We start from the raw sequence: 17,861 nt of genomic DNA on the forward strand, positions 1-17,861 counted from the left end.
TTGGACCAAACCACTGGGCGCCAGGAGCTGCTGACAATCAGGGCTGTGCATTGGGCTGTGTAGACTTGGCATAGGATGGATTTCAATGTAGAAATCCCCAGAAAGGGATTTGTGAGGAGCTCTTGAGAGAGTCACAGCAGAGTGATAAGGCTCTTCTGTCTCAGAGTGTTTCAAGACCTCACACGCCACCTTACCAGGCTGCTTCCCTGCCTTCTCATGGCAGAGGTCCTTGTCTTACTCTTTGTTCCTGAACCTTTGCCCTGATTCCTCCTCCAGCACATTTCACCATTGTGTTTGGGGCACTGTGTCTCTTTCTCTGGGCGGCTGGGATCTCTTGGAGAACAGAATGATCCCTTCATCAGTTCTGGGCCTCTCTGTCTCATGCTGTCTCTAGTATATTAACTATGGGTATTTGGTAGAGGATGCCATAAAACCAGGCCCGGTGATACAGACCTGTAATTCCAGCTACTTGGAAGTTGAAGGCAAGAGGACTACCATGAGTTCGAGGTCAGCTTGGGTTACAAAGTGAGTTCAAAGTCAGGGTGACTTAGTCAGACCTTGTCTCAAAATAAAAAGTGAAAAAGAGAGCAGAGAAGACTGGGAATAAGGCGCAGTGCCAGATGAGGCCCTGGGTTCGATGCTCAGTTCTGCAAACAAATAAACAAATAAGTGCTTTTGAATAAATAGAAAAACACTCTTTCCTGGACAGTGGAGAGAGAAGGGATAGACATGAGATGTTTGAAAGATGGGAACAATCCAGAGACTGAAGCCACAGTGGGTGGAGAGGACTGAGTTTCCATCTTGGGGCACTAGGGGAGGGGGAGGGCATCCTTATCAAACCCAAGTCTTGGAGGACCGTCAGTGTCTGGTGATGGGGGGCTCCCAGTGGATATCCTGGGGTCAGTAGGAAGTACCAGCTCACTGATAGAGATGCTATCTGAGTAGTTCATATAGAAAAGAGTCCGAAGGCCATCACTCAGCATCAGCACCATGTCTCTTGCTCTCTTTGGATCCCACTTGAAGGGGAATGTGATTCTTTTTCTCTCTCTCTCTCCACCCACATACCCCTCCTCCCTCAATGTCTTTTCCCTCCAAAGGGTATATAAAATGGGAAAACAAACCCCTAGCTCCTGTTCAATCAGGCATTCAGATGACGGCCTTAAAAATAACATTCTCAAACCACTGGCATTTGCCGACAGTTTGGTGTCCTAGCCAACATGTCATTCCTCAGTGCTTTGTTTTTCCCTTGCATGGCGGTCTCGCCACATCTGGTCCTGAGGCCTGCTATGTGGTCCTGAATCAACTCCCTGTGCTGGGCCAGCTCCTCCCCACGGAATCCAAGGGAGGTTGCCTGCCCCGCTGCTCACCCCACCCCGTATGTGTCATGAGTCCTGCTCCCTGACTCCCAGCCTCCATCCCAGACTCACTTCTTGGACTGAGCAGAGTATGTTGCTGACCCCTCCACCCCCACAAAACCAAACAGAGGTCTCCAAATGAGCCCAAACACTGTCCCTTTCACCCCCCAGGAATCAGGCTGACCCCAGGCATTGCAAGGAGCCCTTCAGGCCTGGTAGAGTCAATCACTTAGGTTGCTCTTCCTGGTAGACGGGGGCCTCTGGTGCCCACAGTGAGATAAGCCACATGTTTCTGGTCTCTGCTCTCACCATGTGTCTTTCCGAAGTCTGCCTGCCAGCCATGTTCTCCTTCTTCCTCTCTGTCCTTATTTCCCGTCAAGCCTCCCTATCTTAGGCGTGAGCTGCATCTGTTCCCGCAGAGTCTGGGGCATTGCTCGGGATGCGTGTGTCTTTATTTGCCATCTCGTTTGATTTCTTCCTTTCTCTACATAGTACCATGTTTCTAAAATCCATTCACGTTGCTGGGAACATCTGGTTTCTATTTCTGGTTATTTTTATAAGGCCGTGGTCACAGGGTAACGTTTCCAGAGATTCAAACGAAGAAAGGTCTCATTTAAATGTAGCTTCTTACTTAAAGTTCAGCCTTAAAAAATATTCTTTGACAGTTTCATACACGTACAGAATGAATTTTCGTCGTTCTCACCCCCCTTGCCATCACTTCTGCCCCCTCCTAATGGCCCCCACTCCATTTTCATGTCTTATCTTCTTATTCAGTGGATGAGTTTCCCTTGTGGGGTGGCTGGTTCTCCCCAATGGGGGAAGGAGGCTGTCGAGGGAGATACAATTGGGAAGTTGGCCTGAGATTCCCCTCTGCGCCCCCACTCCCAATGCCAGGCCCACCCTGGCAGGGTCTCTGGGGAGTGTGTGCCCAGCTTTGCCAGCATGCTTACCTCGGGGTACCTTCTCTTGCGGTCCTTTATCTGAGCATTCTAGTGTATGCTGCACAGAACGGGGGAGGCCCAGAGGGTCTCGATAGCTGAGGTGTCACAGGCGTGTGCTGCTGAAGACTGGCAGGATTCTCTTTCTCCCTCAATCATCACAGCTGGGAGAGGATAGACTTAAGAGATGTTCTGGAGGCCCTTCTGGCTGGAGGTCCGGGCGAGGCAGGGTACCAGGCGGTTTCCAGTCGTCTTGGTTTGTGTTCTGTCTCTGCCATTTTCTCTCTGCCCAACTCGGGACAGCTACATCACTGCCTATGCTTCTTGTTTGTGTTGTAAGTGAGGCTGTAGGAATCGAGCTTTCAAAAGGCCAAGTTGGGGTTGGGGAGCACAACTCAAATGCCCGATAAATAGCACGGAGGACAATAAGATTACTACTCTTGTTTTTGCGGAAATGTGACTCCTTTTGTGCTGGCCTCTTCTCGTGGGTCCTTGGGGCGACAGACGTGTGCCCCCTGCTCACCTTTTGTAAAGAATGGGTCAGAGCTGGGCCTGGCTGGGCCTGGCTCACTGGCTATCGGTTCTAAGGCCCTGGTTCACTCTGTCCACCTGTGGCACAGCAAGGGAGGGGTGGTGGCCAGGAGTGGGCCCCTCTTTGCCTTCTTTCCTGGTGGGGGAGGCCTGGGGCCTGGTGTGGAGGCTGCTGTTCAGGCTGGGGGCATTCTCCAGGTTTTCCTGAGTTCTCACTGTGGTGGCTGTATAAGTGACTTCCTGTTCCATCTCCCCTGAACCACATCATGGCCATGTTTTCTTCCAGAGGATGTTGAGGATGAACTGATAAAGGAAGATGTTGTCCTGTCCCCACCTCCATCGATGCTCAAGCTGCAAACTGTGTCAAAGCCGATGGACCTCTCCTTGGCGAAGGTAGGTGTCGGTGCTGAGGTGTAAGGAGTCCACGTTAAACACCGTCTGACGCGAACTGCACAGCTTGGATGTTTTTGGCTCAGTGGTTCTTTCTCATTATAATCTCCTGGACACTGTTGAAGTGGGAACTGGGATGTGATGTATAAGAAGCCTGAACCGAGGGTCAGGAAGACTGTTTTAGTCCTGACTGCTCTCCTGCCTCCACGAGACAGACTTGGGTCTTCTGGGAGGACCTTGTGGCCATCCTCTGAGGCAGAGAGTGACAGTCCCAGGACTGTGGAAGGGCTGTGGGAGGGAGGGCTGTGTCTTCTAGGTTATGCAGGACCCTGCTCTTTGATGTCCCAGAGCTGCCTCACGTGCTGTGGTGTGACAGTAATGAAGTCGTCCTGTGTGACCGGCTCTGGGCAGCTACAGAGCTGGAAGGACAGGGAGGGCTGGCAGTTCGTCAGCGTACCCAGCCTTGAACCTGTGGCTTTTTAGATGGACCCATGACAGCAGGACACAGCTTCCCTGCCTTATGGCCTTCTTGGCAAAGGTTCCCTGTGTTCCTCGGGGCCCTTAATTGCCAGGGTGGCTCACTCCCCCTTTGTCTGGAGGTTCCTGCAGGATGAAGTTTTGTTCCTGCTGCCCCACACCAGCCTTTCAGCCAGGCTCCAGAGGAAAATCTAGAAGCTCCTAGAGATGCAGCCAGCTTCTTTCTTGTCCCTCTTAACTGTGTGAGAAGCACATAGATCCTGATGTAAAAGATTTTTCTAGAGGGTTTGTTTTCCTTTCCCTTTTTTTGTTCCTCTCTGTTCCCCTTCCAGCTTTTGAAGCTACAGAGGGCTAGACACAGGGAAGGGGCCCCAAAGCTGGTCACCATGCTCCGACCATGCATACGTGGTCACGACCACAGGACCGTGGTCCTCGGCACAGGCACTTCCGCTTGGTGCTGAGCCCTGGGAGGCCCCCAGAGCCTGCCCAGCAAGGACTGTCCGAAACCAATCCCAGAGAAGGAGTTTCGCAGATGGGAGAGGACAGGGCTCAGGCTTCCGGGTTGTTAAACACACTGCGGGGTCCTGGAACTGTCACTCTTTGGCTAAGAGGATGGCAACAAGGTCCACCCAGAAGACCCAAGTCTGTAGTTTTCAGGCTGTTGGAAGTACATTCCAAGCATACTCATGGTTACACTTGGCACGAAAGGGGAACCAAGCCCTGATGGATGAATTCATTTGTCCATTGTGCTGTCAGCCACATTTGATGATGACATGCAGATACATGTCTTTGTCATGGAGATTCCTTGTACTAAAGGAAGCAATGAAAGAATTGATTGTAGTGGACAGTGATCCAGGTCCCCAGGAGGAGCCTGACCTTGGGAGCAGACTGGGGTGGGGGGGCTGCAGAACAGCCTGCGGGTCCTAGAGCCCTCTTGGGGCTTCAGAGTACCCCACTTTGGTTGTAAAACTGTGATGGAAAGCCATACACCATCATGGGGTAGCAGAGGGTAGGGCCCGTGAACATGAAGCATTGGTATTGCAGAGCAGACAGAAGTACTTGGGTTACTAGAAGATGAACCACAAACTGACTATCTTAAGTCTAGAGATGGTAGAGATCTTAAAGAATGGAGACATGGCCTTGGGAGATGGCAGGAAGCCCTCTGGGTGGTGGGGTTTTCCATAAGATTTAAAGGGAGGTCACTTATAGGTGGCATCTTAGAGGGAATGCTTTTTTTTTTTAAAGAAAGCTAGAGAACATGCTATTGATTTTGCTCAGGGCTCTGTTGCAACTACTTATATCTGCTACTGTGTTGTTGTGGAAGCAGCCGTATTGACAAAATGCAAACAATGCCCATTGTTGTGTGCTAATAAAACTTTATTTACAAAACCGGATAGGTGCCCGATTTAGCTTGTGGACTATAGTTTGCCAACGTTGTGCCAGAATTGTGGCTCTGAAACCTTGCTACAAAGTGGAATCACTTGGGCAGTTAGAATCTGATAATGGGGCTAAGGCAGATAGCCATGGCTTTCATTCTTAGCACACTAAAAGAGCAAACAAACCTATGGATACCGGCCTCGCATCCTCAGGAATGTGGATTAAATTGACCTGGCCCATGGCCTGCGCATCAGGATTATTTTTAAGTGCCCCTAGATAATTTTAATGTGAGGTCAGGCTGGAAAACTTAGAGTCTTTCCGATGGAGGATCCGAGGCCCTCCAGGATCCCTGGTGAGGCCAACGTTTTACATTTCAAGGTCTGTGTAAGGAAAATCTTGGCCCATGTTAGCATGGGCTGGTGTGGTTTACAGATGTTCCAGAGGTAAGGACGCCCTTAAGGTCAGGTTTATCTTCCTCAAATATGAGAAGAATGGGCTTGCAAAATAGAGACCACTGGGAGAAAATTCACTTTCTAGAACCCATGACCGACTCCTGCAGGGCCTGTGCTGCAAGCCTTGTTATTGTTTATTTTACAAACAGCCCACAAAATGCTTTTCCTTCCCAGGAGCTGAAGACCCTTCTGTTCGGCTCTACCTTTTGCTGCTTCAGTGAAGAATGGAAACTTCAGAACTTTTCCTTCAATGACTCCGCCTCGTTAAAATATGGCATTGTGCAGAATAAGGCAGGCTGCTCTTGGGCTCCCCAGGGACCCTTCTGGGTTGTCCCACATGAAGTGGGAACACCATCACATGGTGACCTCTGAGGGCATCAGGGGGATAATCTGGCCTACCCTACAATCCCCAGGTTATCACTTGGTGCTGGCAGTTACGATATGGTTACTAGAGTGAGAAGGGCCATTGTGATCCTTGCTGGGGACATTCTTCTCAAATTCACTTCCTCTGACACCGGGATATCAACATGAAAGAACAGAAGGTGGCCTTGACCATGCTTGGAGAAAGGCCAAACCTTGGGAAAGGCTGGGGGTTTCACAGGTAGAGCTGGAGGGGGTCCCTTTCAGAAAATGGAAGCCAGAGCAAGGGTAGGGGGCGTGCTTCAGGAAATGCCAAGGCATCATGTGTGCACATCAGGTGTTGGGAAGGTGCAGTGGTTGTCACAGAGCCAGAGTTAGGTGAGGGACGCTTTGTACCTGCCCTGGACATATTCAGCAGGATAGTGGGGCTAGAGACTGGTGGGTGGAATGGACAGCTTCTTGGGGCCGTTCTCACTGGTAGTGACATGTGTCTTTCTCTGCAGGGTGGTCCCTGTGGCGTTCTGGCGGCTGTTCAAGGCTGTGTACTGCAGAAACTCCTGTTTGAAGGAGATAGAAAAACCAACTCTAATCTGTAAGTCGGTGCTCATCTTCCCTTCTTAAGGCTTCTTTCAAGTGTCCAGAATAAATAAGCAAGGAAGTGTGGGTGTTCCCTGATAGTTCCCATCTCCTGGAGGTCAAGACGGGCAAAAAACAGTTAGCTAGCGGGGGTCCTGCTGACCTGGTTACACGGACAGGGTACTTCTGCTTCTAGGATCAGGCAAGGTGGGTGAGTCATGGTTTGTTCTACACAGCAAGTGACTGAAGATGGCTTTGCAGCTTTACCCACCTCCTTCTGCACCCAGAAGTACCTGCTGACCCTCTGACTATGTCCAAGGCTCCCTCCTCCCCTCCCTGCCCGTCTCTTCTCTGTCAACAGCCAGAACTGCACATTCCAGCCATCTCCACTGTGCATGACTTTCTCCCCCTTTGTGGCTTCGTATTTTCCATTTTACACACGGAGTATTTGTTCCTAGGCACCCCTGCTCATCCGCATGTGGTCAACACCCCTAGAACAGCTCTGTGCAGCGAGGGAAACCAGTGCTTTCTCTCCCTCTTCCCACCAGAGGTGCCAACCAAGAGCTTCGAGATTTGCCATTGATTTCTGCGGAGGCCAGCACTGTCTCTGCTCTCCAGAAGCACTTGACACTCCTGATGTGACAGTACCTGCTGAGTTTGGGGTCCCTGACACCCTCAGCAGGGCCCTTGCCCACTTCCCTTCTTAGCTTGGACCGTAAATCATAGAGCTGTGGTGGTGGTCCCCTTCCCCTCATGGCCGCTGGAACTGAGCAGGAGAGCCAGACAGACAGGTGGTGCGGGGTCATGCGGGCCACCAAAGGTGGGAGAACAGGCTTCCTGCAGGTACATTTGCATCTTACTGATGTCTGCAGAAGGAAGGAAGCTCCTTATTCTCCATCACACATACATGTCATACTTTAGTTCCTCTAAATTTTCCTGCCTCTCAGCTTATGCCCTCCAATTCTTTCCCTTTGTGCCCAAGTGGGTTGTCTGCTGGCCCCTCTCACGATCCTGTCAAGGACGGCCTTCCCTGACCTCCAGGGAAGGTAATCCCATGCCCTGCCTCCAGTTACGCCATCACTCACTATACTCTTGTTCACTGGTGCAGTTAGGAGTCTGTATCTGCCTCTTCCCAAAGAACACAAGCCCCATGAGAACAGGAACTTACTTCCCCGAGCTGCCCGGTCCACAGGAGAGGCCCTTAGGATTTTTGTTGAATGAGTGTATGAGCAATGAATGAATTGTCCAGACAAACAGGGAGGGGAGGCAGGCAGAGTGGTATTTCACTAAAGAGAACAAGATGTGCAAAGGCCCTAGGGCATGGAGAAGAACAGAGGTTGCCTGAGGTGGCGAGGGATGGGGTTGGGCCAAGCAACCAGGAGGGCCTCTGGGCTCTTAGGACTACCAGCAGCTTTGAGTAAGCCTTGGCCCTGGCCCTTGGGAGCGATGCCTCATGACTCACGTCAGCCCAAATCGCCCTCAGAGCCTCTTTAGATCCCTGGCTTTGGACTTCTGGAGGAGTCCTACCTAGATGGTTTCCCAGTAGTCGGAAGGCTTTGTTGACGTTCTGGAAGTGGGATACCACCCAGGATACAAACAGTCGTAGTTTCTTACAGCCCACAGAGGAAGGGAGCCAGAGCTGTAAAGGCCAGAGGCCCCTCAGGTTGGAGCCTAAGGTGATTCTGAGTCAAAAGAAAACCCTACCAAGTGGTAGAAGGTGATACTCTTTCACTGGCCTCACATTGTTTAGCACCCGTCAAGCGCTGTCTAGGCCTAATCTGTGCACCACTGCATGGGCAGCTGTACCAGGGCTCTGCTAGGGAGAGGAGCAGGGAGAAATGTGGCCTTGGCTTAGAGCGCCTGTGTGCTTGACCTGAGACAGAAAGTGAGTTCACCTGGACCAAAACCCAGAGGCCAAGCCTGTTGTATTTGTATGTGGGACCTGGGTCAGGCGGGGTGCTGGGGCAGAGGGGGCACACCTAGGAAGGGGAAGGAGGTTGCTTTTGGGGGTTATGTGATGTATAAGGATTGTGTTCTGTGTGGGAGCTCTAATGTTGGGGGATTGTGCTGTATGGGGCATGTGTGGGGGAAGGTTGGGTTGTATGTGGGACTTGCTATATGTTCGAATTGCTGCATGTGGGTTGTACTTTGTGAGGGCAGCTGTGTTGTGTGTGAGAGAGTTGTATTATGTATGGGTTGTATTACATTGGGAGGGTTGTGCTGTGTGGAGATTGTATTTGCATGGGAGTTACGTAATGTAGAACAGTTGCATCATCTGTGGGATTGTATTGTATGTGTGTGAATTTTGTTTTATGGGGTAACTGTCTTCTATTTAGAGGGTGTGTTATATGTGGGATTGTGTTGGATCTGAGGTTTATCTTGTGTGTGAGGTATGTTGTTTGTAGTGTGTGAATTATGTTGTGTGAGAATTGTGCCTTGGGACTGTGTTGTGGGTGATTGGAGGTTGTGTTGTATGTGGGTTATGTGGTGTGAGGGTTGGGTTGTATAGGGCTGTGTTATGTGTGGAAGCTGTGTCGTGTTGGAGTGTTTGGGTAGGTTATGTTATTTGAATGGGTCCTGTTTACAGGAGGTTGTATGTGGGTAGTGTTAGGTCAGTGGGTTACATTCTGTGTGGGGTGGATGATGTTGCATGTGTGGGTTATGCTGTGTGAGGGTTGTATTGTGTGAATAAGCTTTGTTGTGTGTGGTTTGTATTGTGTGAGTATGTGATGTAGGATCTGTCTGTGGAAGATGATGAGGCTCCCTTTCTTTGGGCCTGGTAGCTCTGGATGCTGCTCATCATCCCTCTGCATCCCTCATCCCTGTGGTCCTTAGGCTGAGTGCCCAGGGTGTTCCTTCATGCTCAGTGAGAGGGAAGCAGGAGCACTTGGCTCAGCTCCCTTTCAAGTCCAAGGAAACTTAGGGAGAAATGGTGGAGGGGTGATCTGTAAGAGTCCCTAAGGCCCCCCTCTGAGCTGACTAGCATGAACGCTTGCTGGCCAGAGGGCTCCAGGTAAGGGCACTGATGCACTCCCCAGTCTCCCATCAGAGGAGTGGTGTTGCCACCTTAGGCGGACAGGGACAGGGAGGAGAAGCACTGGGGACCCAGGGCTTAGTCCAGTACTGTTAGAAGGACCGAGCAGGGGACTGTTCGGGGCCAGGAGGAGTGTGTGTGGGGGTGTCATTTGCAGTTTGAGCCTCTGCCTTGCTAGTGTTCTGCAGGTTGAAGTCTATAGTAGGCATCCTTATCTAGCGGGTGTGGTGTGTCCCGAGGGAGGAGGGAGTCAGTGTGCTGGGGCTGAGGCGGCAGAGAGCGCAGGACCTGGCCAGGACCAGGGCGACAGTGGTGGTCGAGGGCTCGCATCTCTGGGTGCGCTCTCGAGTTGCACTCCTTGAGAAAATGCAAACAGCCTTTAAAAAAACCTCCCAGGACCATGCAAGTGAATAGGTCCGTGGAACTCAGCCCATCACAGTACAGATGGGGAAACTGAGGCCCACAGATGGAGAGATGCTAGCTCAGGGTCAAAGTTGGCACCGTTCCTGAGCCAAGATTGGCCTGTGGTATCTTGCCTATCACGGCATGTTGCTGCACACTAGAAGCAGTGGGGACCAGAGACGGAAGGAAGAGATGAGGCTGTTGGGGCTGGAAACTGCTGATGGATGCTCCGGTACTCTTCAGGCTCTCTGTGTATAACGGGCTTCTCAGCAGAACCTCTTCTGTCCGAAGAGGACAGACAGCTACTCTGTAGTCAGATGGGATGGGTTGTGAGTGCAATTATGTGTGTTTTAGATCTTCAGTTTGAGTGACTTTCGTGCCAAGTACTGGTGGATAAAGTCATCCATGTTCCTGCCTGGGCTGTGTATGCTCGGAGGCTTTGAGGCCTGAGTGGTCCCTTTTCACTCTGAAATTTCTATGTTTTTAGAAACTGCCCAGTTTAATAAGAGCAGGGCTGGGGCGGGGAAAAGGATAAGCTCCTCCTTTGGCCTTGGGACTGTGATGCTTCTCAGGGTGCTCTGCCAACCCGAGGATCTTCCACACGTGCAGCAGCTCCTGGGCTGGGTTCTTGCACACCGGGTCTGAAGGATCCTGAGAAAGGAACAAGGCTCTAGGAGAGCAGGGCTGAGGGTGGGTGGCCCCTTCGGGGAAGCCAGGCAGAAATAAATGGTGCTTGGCGAGGCCATGTGTTTTCTGTATGGATGTCTGGCCTCATTACGACTCAGCCCATCAGGCTGGCAGCTGCCTCGCCTCACTTAGCCCGGCAAAGCCAGGCGGCAGGATGCGGTGTTTTTCCACTGGACAGGAGCTATGCAGCTTGGCTCATCCCCTCCACAAGCCCCAGGAGAGCCCTTTAGAGGCTGGCAGGAATGCAGAGGGGATCTGGGATGTTGCCCTCTTAGCATACCTCCTTTCTGAAATCATGGGACTTGAAGACCATAGCAGGAGCACTTGCCTTAAACCTCCAGATACTTGGTCCCTGTGGTCCCCAGCCAGCCAGCCCTCTGCTCTCCCTCAGAGGAGCAGAAATGAGGAAACCATGGCCTGGACACACTCTCCAGCTTTATCCAGAACTTTCTATAGACTTAGTTCACATGGGCACATCTTTGGGGACAGGTACAATTGTCTTGAGATAATTAGGGTAAAAGCACCTGTTTTCTCTGAGACACTAGGGCAAACACAGGCTCCCCACCCCGCCCTCCCTAGGCACTTCAGCCTGCACTTCTGGAGGAATTAGACTCTTGAAGAAACTTCTGCTGTAAGAGCCTGGCTGGGGGCCAGATTCCTGGTGGGAATGTTGATAAATATGTATCTGATGTCTAGGAAATGGAGGACCTTCTCCGTCACCATGGGGTTGCCAGTGAAGCTATTGTCTAGATACTGGTGAGGGTCAAGTCCTGGTTGTGTAGGCAGTTATAGGTGACGCATCTCTTTGTTGTCACCTTTGGGATAAGTGCATGTTTGGTGTGTGTGTGTGTGTGTGTGTGTGTGTGTGTGTGTTTGTGTGGAGGGTGTGGGCTCCCTGCTGCCTGGGGGCTAGATATAGATTGCAGACCTCTTGACTGCTGGTCGCTGCATTTTCTGTGGTCCACTCTCTTATCTAGAAAATGAGGTCTCAAGGTCTCAAGAAGCCATGCCTTAGAAAGATGGAGAAGGCCAGGATAAGGTGGGAGCTGTAGAAGCTGCTGACTAGAAGCTGACACAAATGGGAAGACTCTAGAAACAGGCCAGCTCCGAGAGGCTGCAGGCAAGGCCAGTGGGAACAGGGAGACACTGGCCCATGAGCAGGCTGTCTTGAGTGTGCCACAAGATGCTTGACAGATGGGCTGCAAGGCATCATGGTTAGCTCGACTTTCCCATACTCTCCTTCCCTTTCCTCCCTGTGACTTGGACAAATCACTTCACCCCCAAGATGTAGTTCTTCTTCCTTCAAGAGGATGATAGAGTTCTGAACTCTGAGGTTGTTTTAACAGGCTCATAAAGTGACATATAGAGAGTACTCATCATCAGTGCCAGGCGCTTGCTAAGGACTCACGTGCTAGCTTTTAAAAATCTTAAATGACAGGCTGGAGAGATGGCTCAGTGGTTAAGAGCACTGGCTGCTCTTCCAGAGGGCCCAGGTTCAATTCTCAACACCCATGTGACAGCTCACAACTGTCTGTAACTCCAGTTCCAGGGGATCTGACACCCTCACAAAGACATAAATGCAGATAAAACAGTAATGTACATGACTGAAAATCTTGACTGTCACTGCGCTGAAAGGTTTCCAAGCCAGGATTGCTTGTTTCAGTCCTTCACTTCAAGCGCAGTATTCAGATGGGGTCCCCATCCATAGACTGTAGGTTTCCCAGCCATGGGTGTACCAGGCAGTGTGCTTCTGTTCAGGCAAGCTTTTACACAGCTCCTGCGCGGAGGGGGTTTTAACCTGGGTGGAGGTGGGGTCATTGTGGGAAGAAGTCCCACCTCGAACATTCTGGTGCATGTGTACTATGAGACGGGAGGTGGTCGAGGAGAGAATGAAACTCAGCGGGAGGAAGGCGGTACCCGTTCAGTGGAGCACGCGTCAGAAGAAGGTGGACGTGAGATGCGGGCATGAAGTGAGTAAGCCATTGTCGTCCTTTGGAGAGCCGTGAAGCCTGTCTGTAGTTTCTGAATCCAAAGAATTAACAGCCAACCCTCTCGCCTGTTGTTTGCCCATCTCTACCATCCAGGCTGCCTTGTCCTTGGCATGGCCTCTGCTGAAACCCAGAGAAATGTTTTTTCAATGTTATTTTCCTAGCAAGTGCTGACCTGGGTCGGTGCTCCTAACAGCGTAGGCCATCCGGTTTGGCGATGAGATGGTCCCCATTTCCTGTGAGAAATATGGCAGGCTTCCTGAGTTGGAGGAGGCATCGGGCGGTCACTGGCTTCTTTTCTTCCAGGCTGAGCCTCATTGTTCATCTTGTTGCCTCCACAGCCTAGCAAGTGCAGGAGCTCCACGTCGTCAGTAGGTGTCAGGTGACCCCCCCCCAACCCCTGTCTGTGGATGTGGCCCATGTGGTGACAGTAGTGATGGAGCCAGAGACTGAAAACTCCCCATGCACCAGGATGCTCCCAACCCTGAGGGGAGCTCAGTGTTGATGCCACTTTCTAATGGGGAAACGGAGGCACCACCGTGTCTTGTCATATTTTATTTTAAAATAAGTAGATTTTCACTTTAAATAACAGCCTGGCTATAGATGCACAGCTCTGTGTCCCACCATGGTAGCTGTTTACTGGTCTCCTGGTTTCTCTCCTCTTCCGCTGGCAGGAGGGGCGGATTCCAGCACTCTCTCGCTCACGCATCTCGGTGTGGCGGTCAGGCGTTCTTTGGTTAGTGAAAACCTGGAGTTCTTGAGTGTGCATTCCTGTGCCCTGCCCCCAGCAGGTCTTCATCCTGTTGGTTAGGAAGAGATTTAAGCCAGCTTCTGCAAGAATGTAGGGAGATCCACAGAGCACAGAGGGAAGCCAGGAGCATCGCACGAGGAGGCCTGGAAATGCCAAGTGGAAAGAAACGGCTATATTTGGCCGCTGCCTTCCTCCCTCTTATTCTCGCTGTGTCCCAGGAACCTCTTAGTCACCGTTCTTATTGCAGGATGGCTCATCGGCTTTAGATGTGGTGACTGACTGAGCTTCCTAAAACTTCCCCGCGCCTACGCGCTGCTGCTCCGTGTCCTGCCTCTCTCTCTCCCCGACCTTCCTCTCCTGTGCCTTCCGCACGCCCCGGAGGTCCACCCTAGCCGCCCTTCTCATCTAGGAAATCTATGCCAGCCCACTTTGTCCTCTGCTTTCCATGAATCTCACAGCTCCTCAGGGGGTCTGAGGAGGGAGTGGCAGCTCCCGTCACAACACGGCCGCTGCTGCCAGTCACACACCGGTTTCAGTTGGCAGCATGGTGGCACCCCGGCAGCCACCCCCGAGTCTGACTTTCTCACCCACCCCTGCAGCCATCCCCGAGTCTGACCCCCTCACCCACCCCTGCAGCCATCCCCGAGTCTGACCCCCTCACCCACCCCTGCAGCCATCCCCGAGTCTGACCCCCTTACCCACCCCTGCAGCCATCCCCGAGACTGACTTCCTCACCCACCCCTGCAGCCATCCCCGAGTCTGACTTCCTCACCCACCCCTGCAGCCATCCCCGAGTCTGACCTCCTCACCCACCCCGGCAGCCATCCCCGAGTCTGACTTCCTCACCCACCCCTGCAGCCATCCCCGAGTCTGACCTCCTCACCCACCCCTGCAGCCATCCCCGAGACTGACTTCCTCACCCGTAACTTGCATTTACACAGTCAGCTACTTAGGGTACTGGCTCCTGAACACTTGTCGTCTCATCCGCCCCTAGCTGTTGGGACTGGCCAAGGCCAGGGCAGGGCAGTGTGGCAGTAGTGCCAGCGTATTCTTGGTCCCGTCAGAATGAGAAATCCTCCAATAGTTCATGTCCAGGGCCCCGCCAAGCCTCTGAGGTCTTCTTTACTCCAGTAGGTAATGTTCTAACCTACTGTCTCTAACCTCAAGGGCTCCCCTCAAGGCTCTTCCTATGGTCCTCATCTGTAGAGCCTAGAGACCCCAATGCTTAGCCAGGGATCCCTAGCCTGCAAGGAAAGAGGAGCCATGTGCAGAGGGACCACCTAAACATATTTGATAGAGCATGCCTGTTCTGCTTTGTGTTTTCATGAACCTGAACATGTTCCCTTTCTCATTAGCAGGCTGCAGCCCTCAGACTCCCAGAGGACCCATTGCCTTGCCCTGGCCCTGGCAGACATCTTGTGGCGAGCTGGAGGCAGAAAGCAAGCCGTGGTTGCTCTGTAAGTGGTTCTGGGGATCGTAGTATCCCATTTAACCCCCAACTTGTTCTGGCCCAGCTGATGGCTAAGGCTGTCCTAGTCCAGGACAGAGAGTCTGTGTGCTGGGCAGCTGAGCTCTGCTGGTGTCCAAGCTCCAGACTCACGAAGGAGAGTGTGCTCCTGCCTGCCTGCCTGCCACCCAGGAAGCACAGGAGAAAGCCTGTAACCCAGACGCTCAGTTCCCCTCAGTGTTTCCCTGATGCTGAGGCCACAGGCTGACTCAGCTGTGACATCGTGAATCTGTACCACCATCTAAGACCCCAAGGCATACTTCTGCCTGTGTCACTTGGACCTCATTCCAAGTGAGGATGAGGTAGAGAGGTGAGTGGCAGAGGCTGCAACCTAGGCCCTGGATTCTGTTACCTTGACGGCACCTCCATCCTGCCCTGCCGTCCCTCAGGTAGTCTGCCGGATCTTCAGCCTTGCCCCTCAGGGTGGAAACATCACTTTGCCCAGCTCGGTGGCTAAGCTTTGGTGAAGGATGTGGTCTGGGGACCAGTTTGGTTACTTTAGCATAGTGCTTAAGAAGGAGGGCTCTCTAGGGCAGACTCCAAGCTGTTGCTTGTTGGATGTGTAACCTTGGGAATTGACCTCGCCTATCATTTGTTGACTTGTCTAGAAAATGGGGGTGATAATGATGGTGACTTAGTGGTTGTGAGAACTAAATGAGTAAGCATAAATAAATGATACGTATTAAATCTAATAATGTTACCAGTATGAATCATTTATTACTGTAAATAATAATGGTGGATAATAAATGTGATGTGCTTAGGGCAGTATCTATCACATCAGTTGTGCTTAGGGTCGTCAGCTACTGCTACCTGCCTTATGCCAGGCAGCTTATTAACCTTGGCGCCTATCTGTTTGGCAGCTCTAAGGGCAGAGGGTCAAGACTTTATAGAACAGAAGTCCAGAGAGGAAAGGTGGTGTGTCCCAGGCCACATCGAAGCTGCTGACAAGTGGGTCCCGACCCAGATCCTTCTCTTAGTCAGAACTGCCCTGGGCTACACTCCCTGTTGTGGCTGGGGGTTGTCTCAGTGGGTGGGGAGGCTCCGAAGAGGATGGCTGGAATCCTGGCCCCGAGGGAAGACAGCGGCAAGGCGGCAGTCCTTCCTCGGCAGATGTATTTGCCAACTGTAAGGGAGAGTCAGGTCTCTTCCTGCCAGACATAGGCGTGGTTGTTCCGAGCTCACCCACCACTCTCTTTTTCCATGCCCTGGACTCGTGGGTGAGTTCATAGCAGGAAAAACGAGAACCCCTTGGCTCTCTTCTCTCTGGAGCTGTCTCTCCTGTCCTCATTTATTTCATGGCACATGTGGTCTTGCTGGCGGGAGGGCGTGCCTGTTCATCTGGTGGAGGACTTACGCACCTTCTTTTCCTTTTTAGGGCTTCAGGAACACCACACTTCAGTCCAACAGGGAAATACAAAGCAGATGGAGTCTTAGAAACAGTACGGCTTTCTGGAAAACTCTCGTGCCACCTTTGGCCTTGTTTGGGGACTATCTCCTTTCATATAAGTAAATCCTCCCCCAGCTGGGGCTGGCTGGCCGTCCCTGCAGCCCAGGCCCCCAGAATCCTGCCCTTGGGGGGTGGGGGAGAGGTGGGTGGCTTTGGGGATTGGCTCACTGGCTGGGAGGCCCAGTGTCTCCCTATCACCTCCATGTGCACAGGTGTGGGGTGCCCTGTGTGCCCTCAGGTCCCTGTGTGCCGTGTCCCCTGACTACACTGGCCTCCTGCCCCCCTGTGTCTCCAGTGTCTTTTCTAGGATTCTCATGGATGGGGAGAGGCTTTGGAATGTAGGAAGTGGGGGAGGGCAATTGAAAGCATGGAGCTGCAGTCATAGGCCCAACCTGAGTGCAAGGCTCCGGGAAGAAGTAGGAAAGACATATCACTGAGAACGCAGACACAGTGAAGGCAGTCAGAACTTTATACCCCGTCAGTCACTGACTATTTTTATTTTAGCTGATTTGTTTCCTGTGACTTAGCCATGTGCACATGTGACCCCCGAACCCTCATTCAGGGCCTTGCTTGATTAGATGTGTTCTGGACATGGGTTTTTTTGCTGACCTGCTTGAGAACAGCCTGTTGGGTTTTGGCCTGGCCTAGCATGGTGACACGGAGAAGTGATTCTTTCCCTCCCCTCCTCTTCGTCGTCCCAGCCTCGAAAGATGGGGAGCTGGATCCCTGTGTACCATGACAGGGGAGTACAGGGGACCCTGCACGAGCTCACCCAGCATGGCTGAACAGTCCAGAATCACTCACAAGACCCTGTGAAAAAAAAGCACTTTATTTTTTGTAGTAAAGCCAGGGCTACAGGGCCTGACCCGGCACTGGGCACAGCTTCTGGGGACGTGTAGCTCACCCTGCGTGTGTTTCTTCACAGCTCTCCCTGTATAGTTTGACCTGCTCTGAGGACCTGGTGACTTTTCTCCAGCAGAGCATTCATCAGGTAGGAGCAGCGCTTTCCTCGGGGGCGCGAGCATTGCTAAGCTTCCGAATGTCTTTATGGAAGAGGGTGGTAGGTGGAGTAGTGCTCTGGTCACCTCCGCCCCGGGGTTGGCAGAGAGACTGGGCAGAAAGTGCTGACAGGGGCTGGAGCAGTGCGGCTGTGGGTAGGAGACACAGTTTCCATGACATCCTTGCAGGTTGGTAGTGGTCACGGGGCCCAGGGAGCTGTGGCAACTGGGCTGCATCTGGGCGTAGAAGCCCAGCTGAGGCTTGGCTTTCTAGGGCTTTCCCTCTGCTGAAGTAAGCAGCCGCTCTGGAAGGCTAGACTCTGAATCAGCAGAGAGGGTTCTAGGACAAGTTGGGAGGTGACAAGAAAGCAGCTTCCTCGGCGGGAAGGCTGCAGGGGACCCTGCTTGGTACAGGACCTCGCCAGTGACCCGGGGAGGCGGGCTGAACCATGCGGGACCCCACAGCGCCTGGTTTGCCCCAGTAGACCTGCACTTCACTGCTGGTTCTCAGCTTGGCTCATGGCTATGGCTAGGTGGGACGGGAAACATAGGGGGTCTTGTAATTCCCAGTGGGATAAAGCACTATGGAGT

General features: G+C 52.3%; 1 protein-coding gene across 6 annotated transcripts in view; it reads left to right on the top strand.

The window, feature by feature from the left end:
* The window catches only part of Mindy4 (MINDY lysine 48 deubiquitinase 4), a 109,466-nt gene that overhangs the window by 52,763 nt on the left and 38,842 nt on the right, over positions 1–17,861 (top strand). For 3 of the 6 annotated variants that reach the window (XM_076566850.1, XM_042273363.2, XM_076566849.1), the window contains exons 7-12: positions 3,111–3,217; positions 5,695–5,811; positions 6,384–6,472; positions 14,677–14,775; positions 16,201–16,264; positions 17,198–17,263. In XM_076566850.1, coding sequence (XP_076422965.1) covers positions 3,111–3,217; positions 5,695–5,811; positions 6,384–6,472; positions 14,677–14,775; positions 16,201–16,264; positions 17,198–17,263 — 542 coding nt within the window. Of the gene's footprint in view, positions 1–3,110; positions 3,218–5,694; positions 5,812–6,383; positions 6,473–14,673; positions 14,776–16,200; positions 16,265–17,197; positions 17,264–17,861 lie in introns of all 6 variants that reach the window. The other 3 variants (XM_042273364.2, XM_042273362.2, XM_076566848.1) reach the window with 1 other exon arrangement.

Source organism: Peromyscus maniculatus, chromosome 3 (genome assembly GCF_049852395.1).
Source record: "Peromyscus maniculatus bairdii isolate BWxNUB_F1_BW_parent chromosome 3, HU_Pman_BW_mat_3.1, whole genome shotgun sequence".
NCBI lineage: Eukaryota > Metazoa > Chordata > Mammalia > Rodentia > Cricetidae > Peromyscus > Peromyscus maniculatus.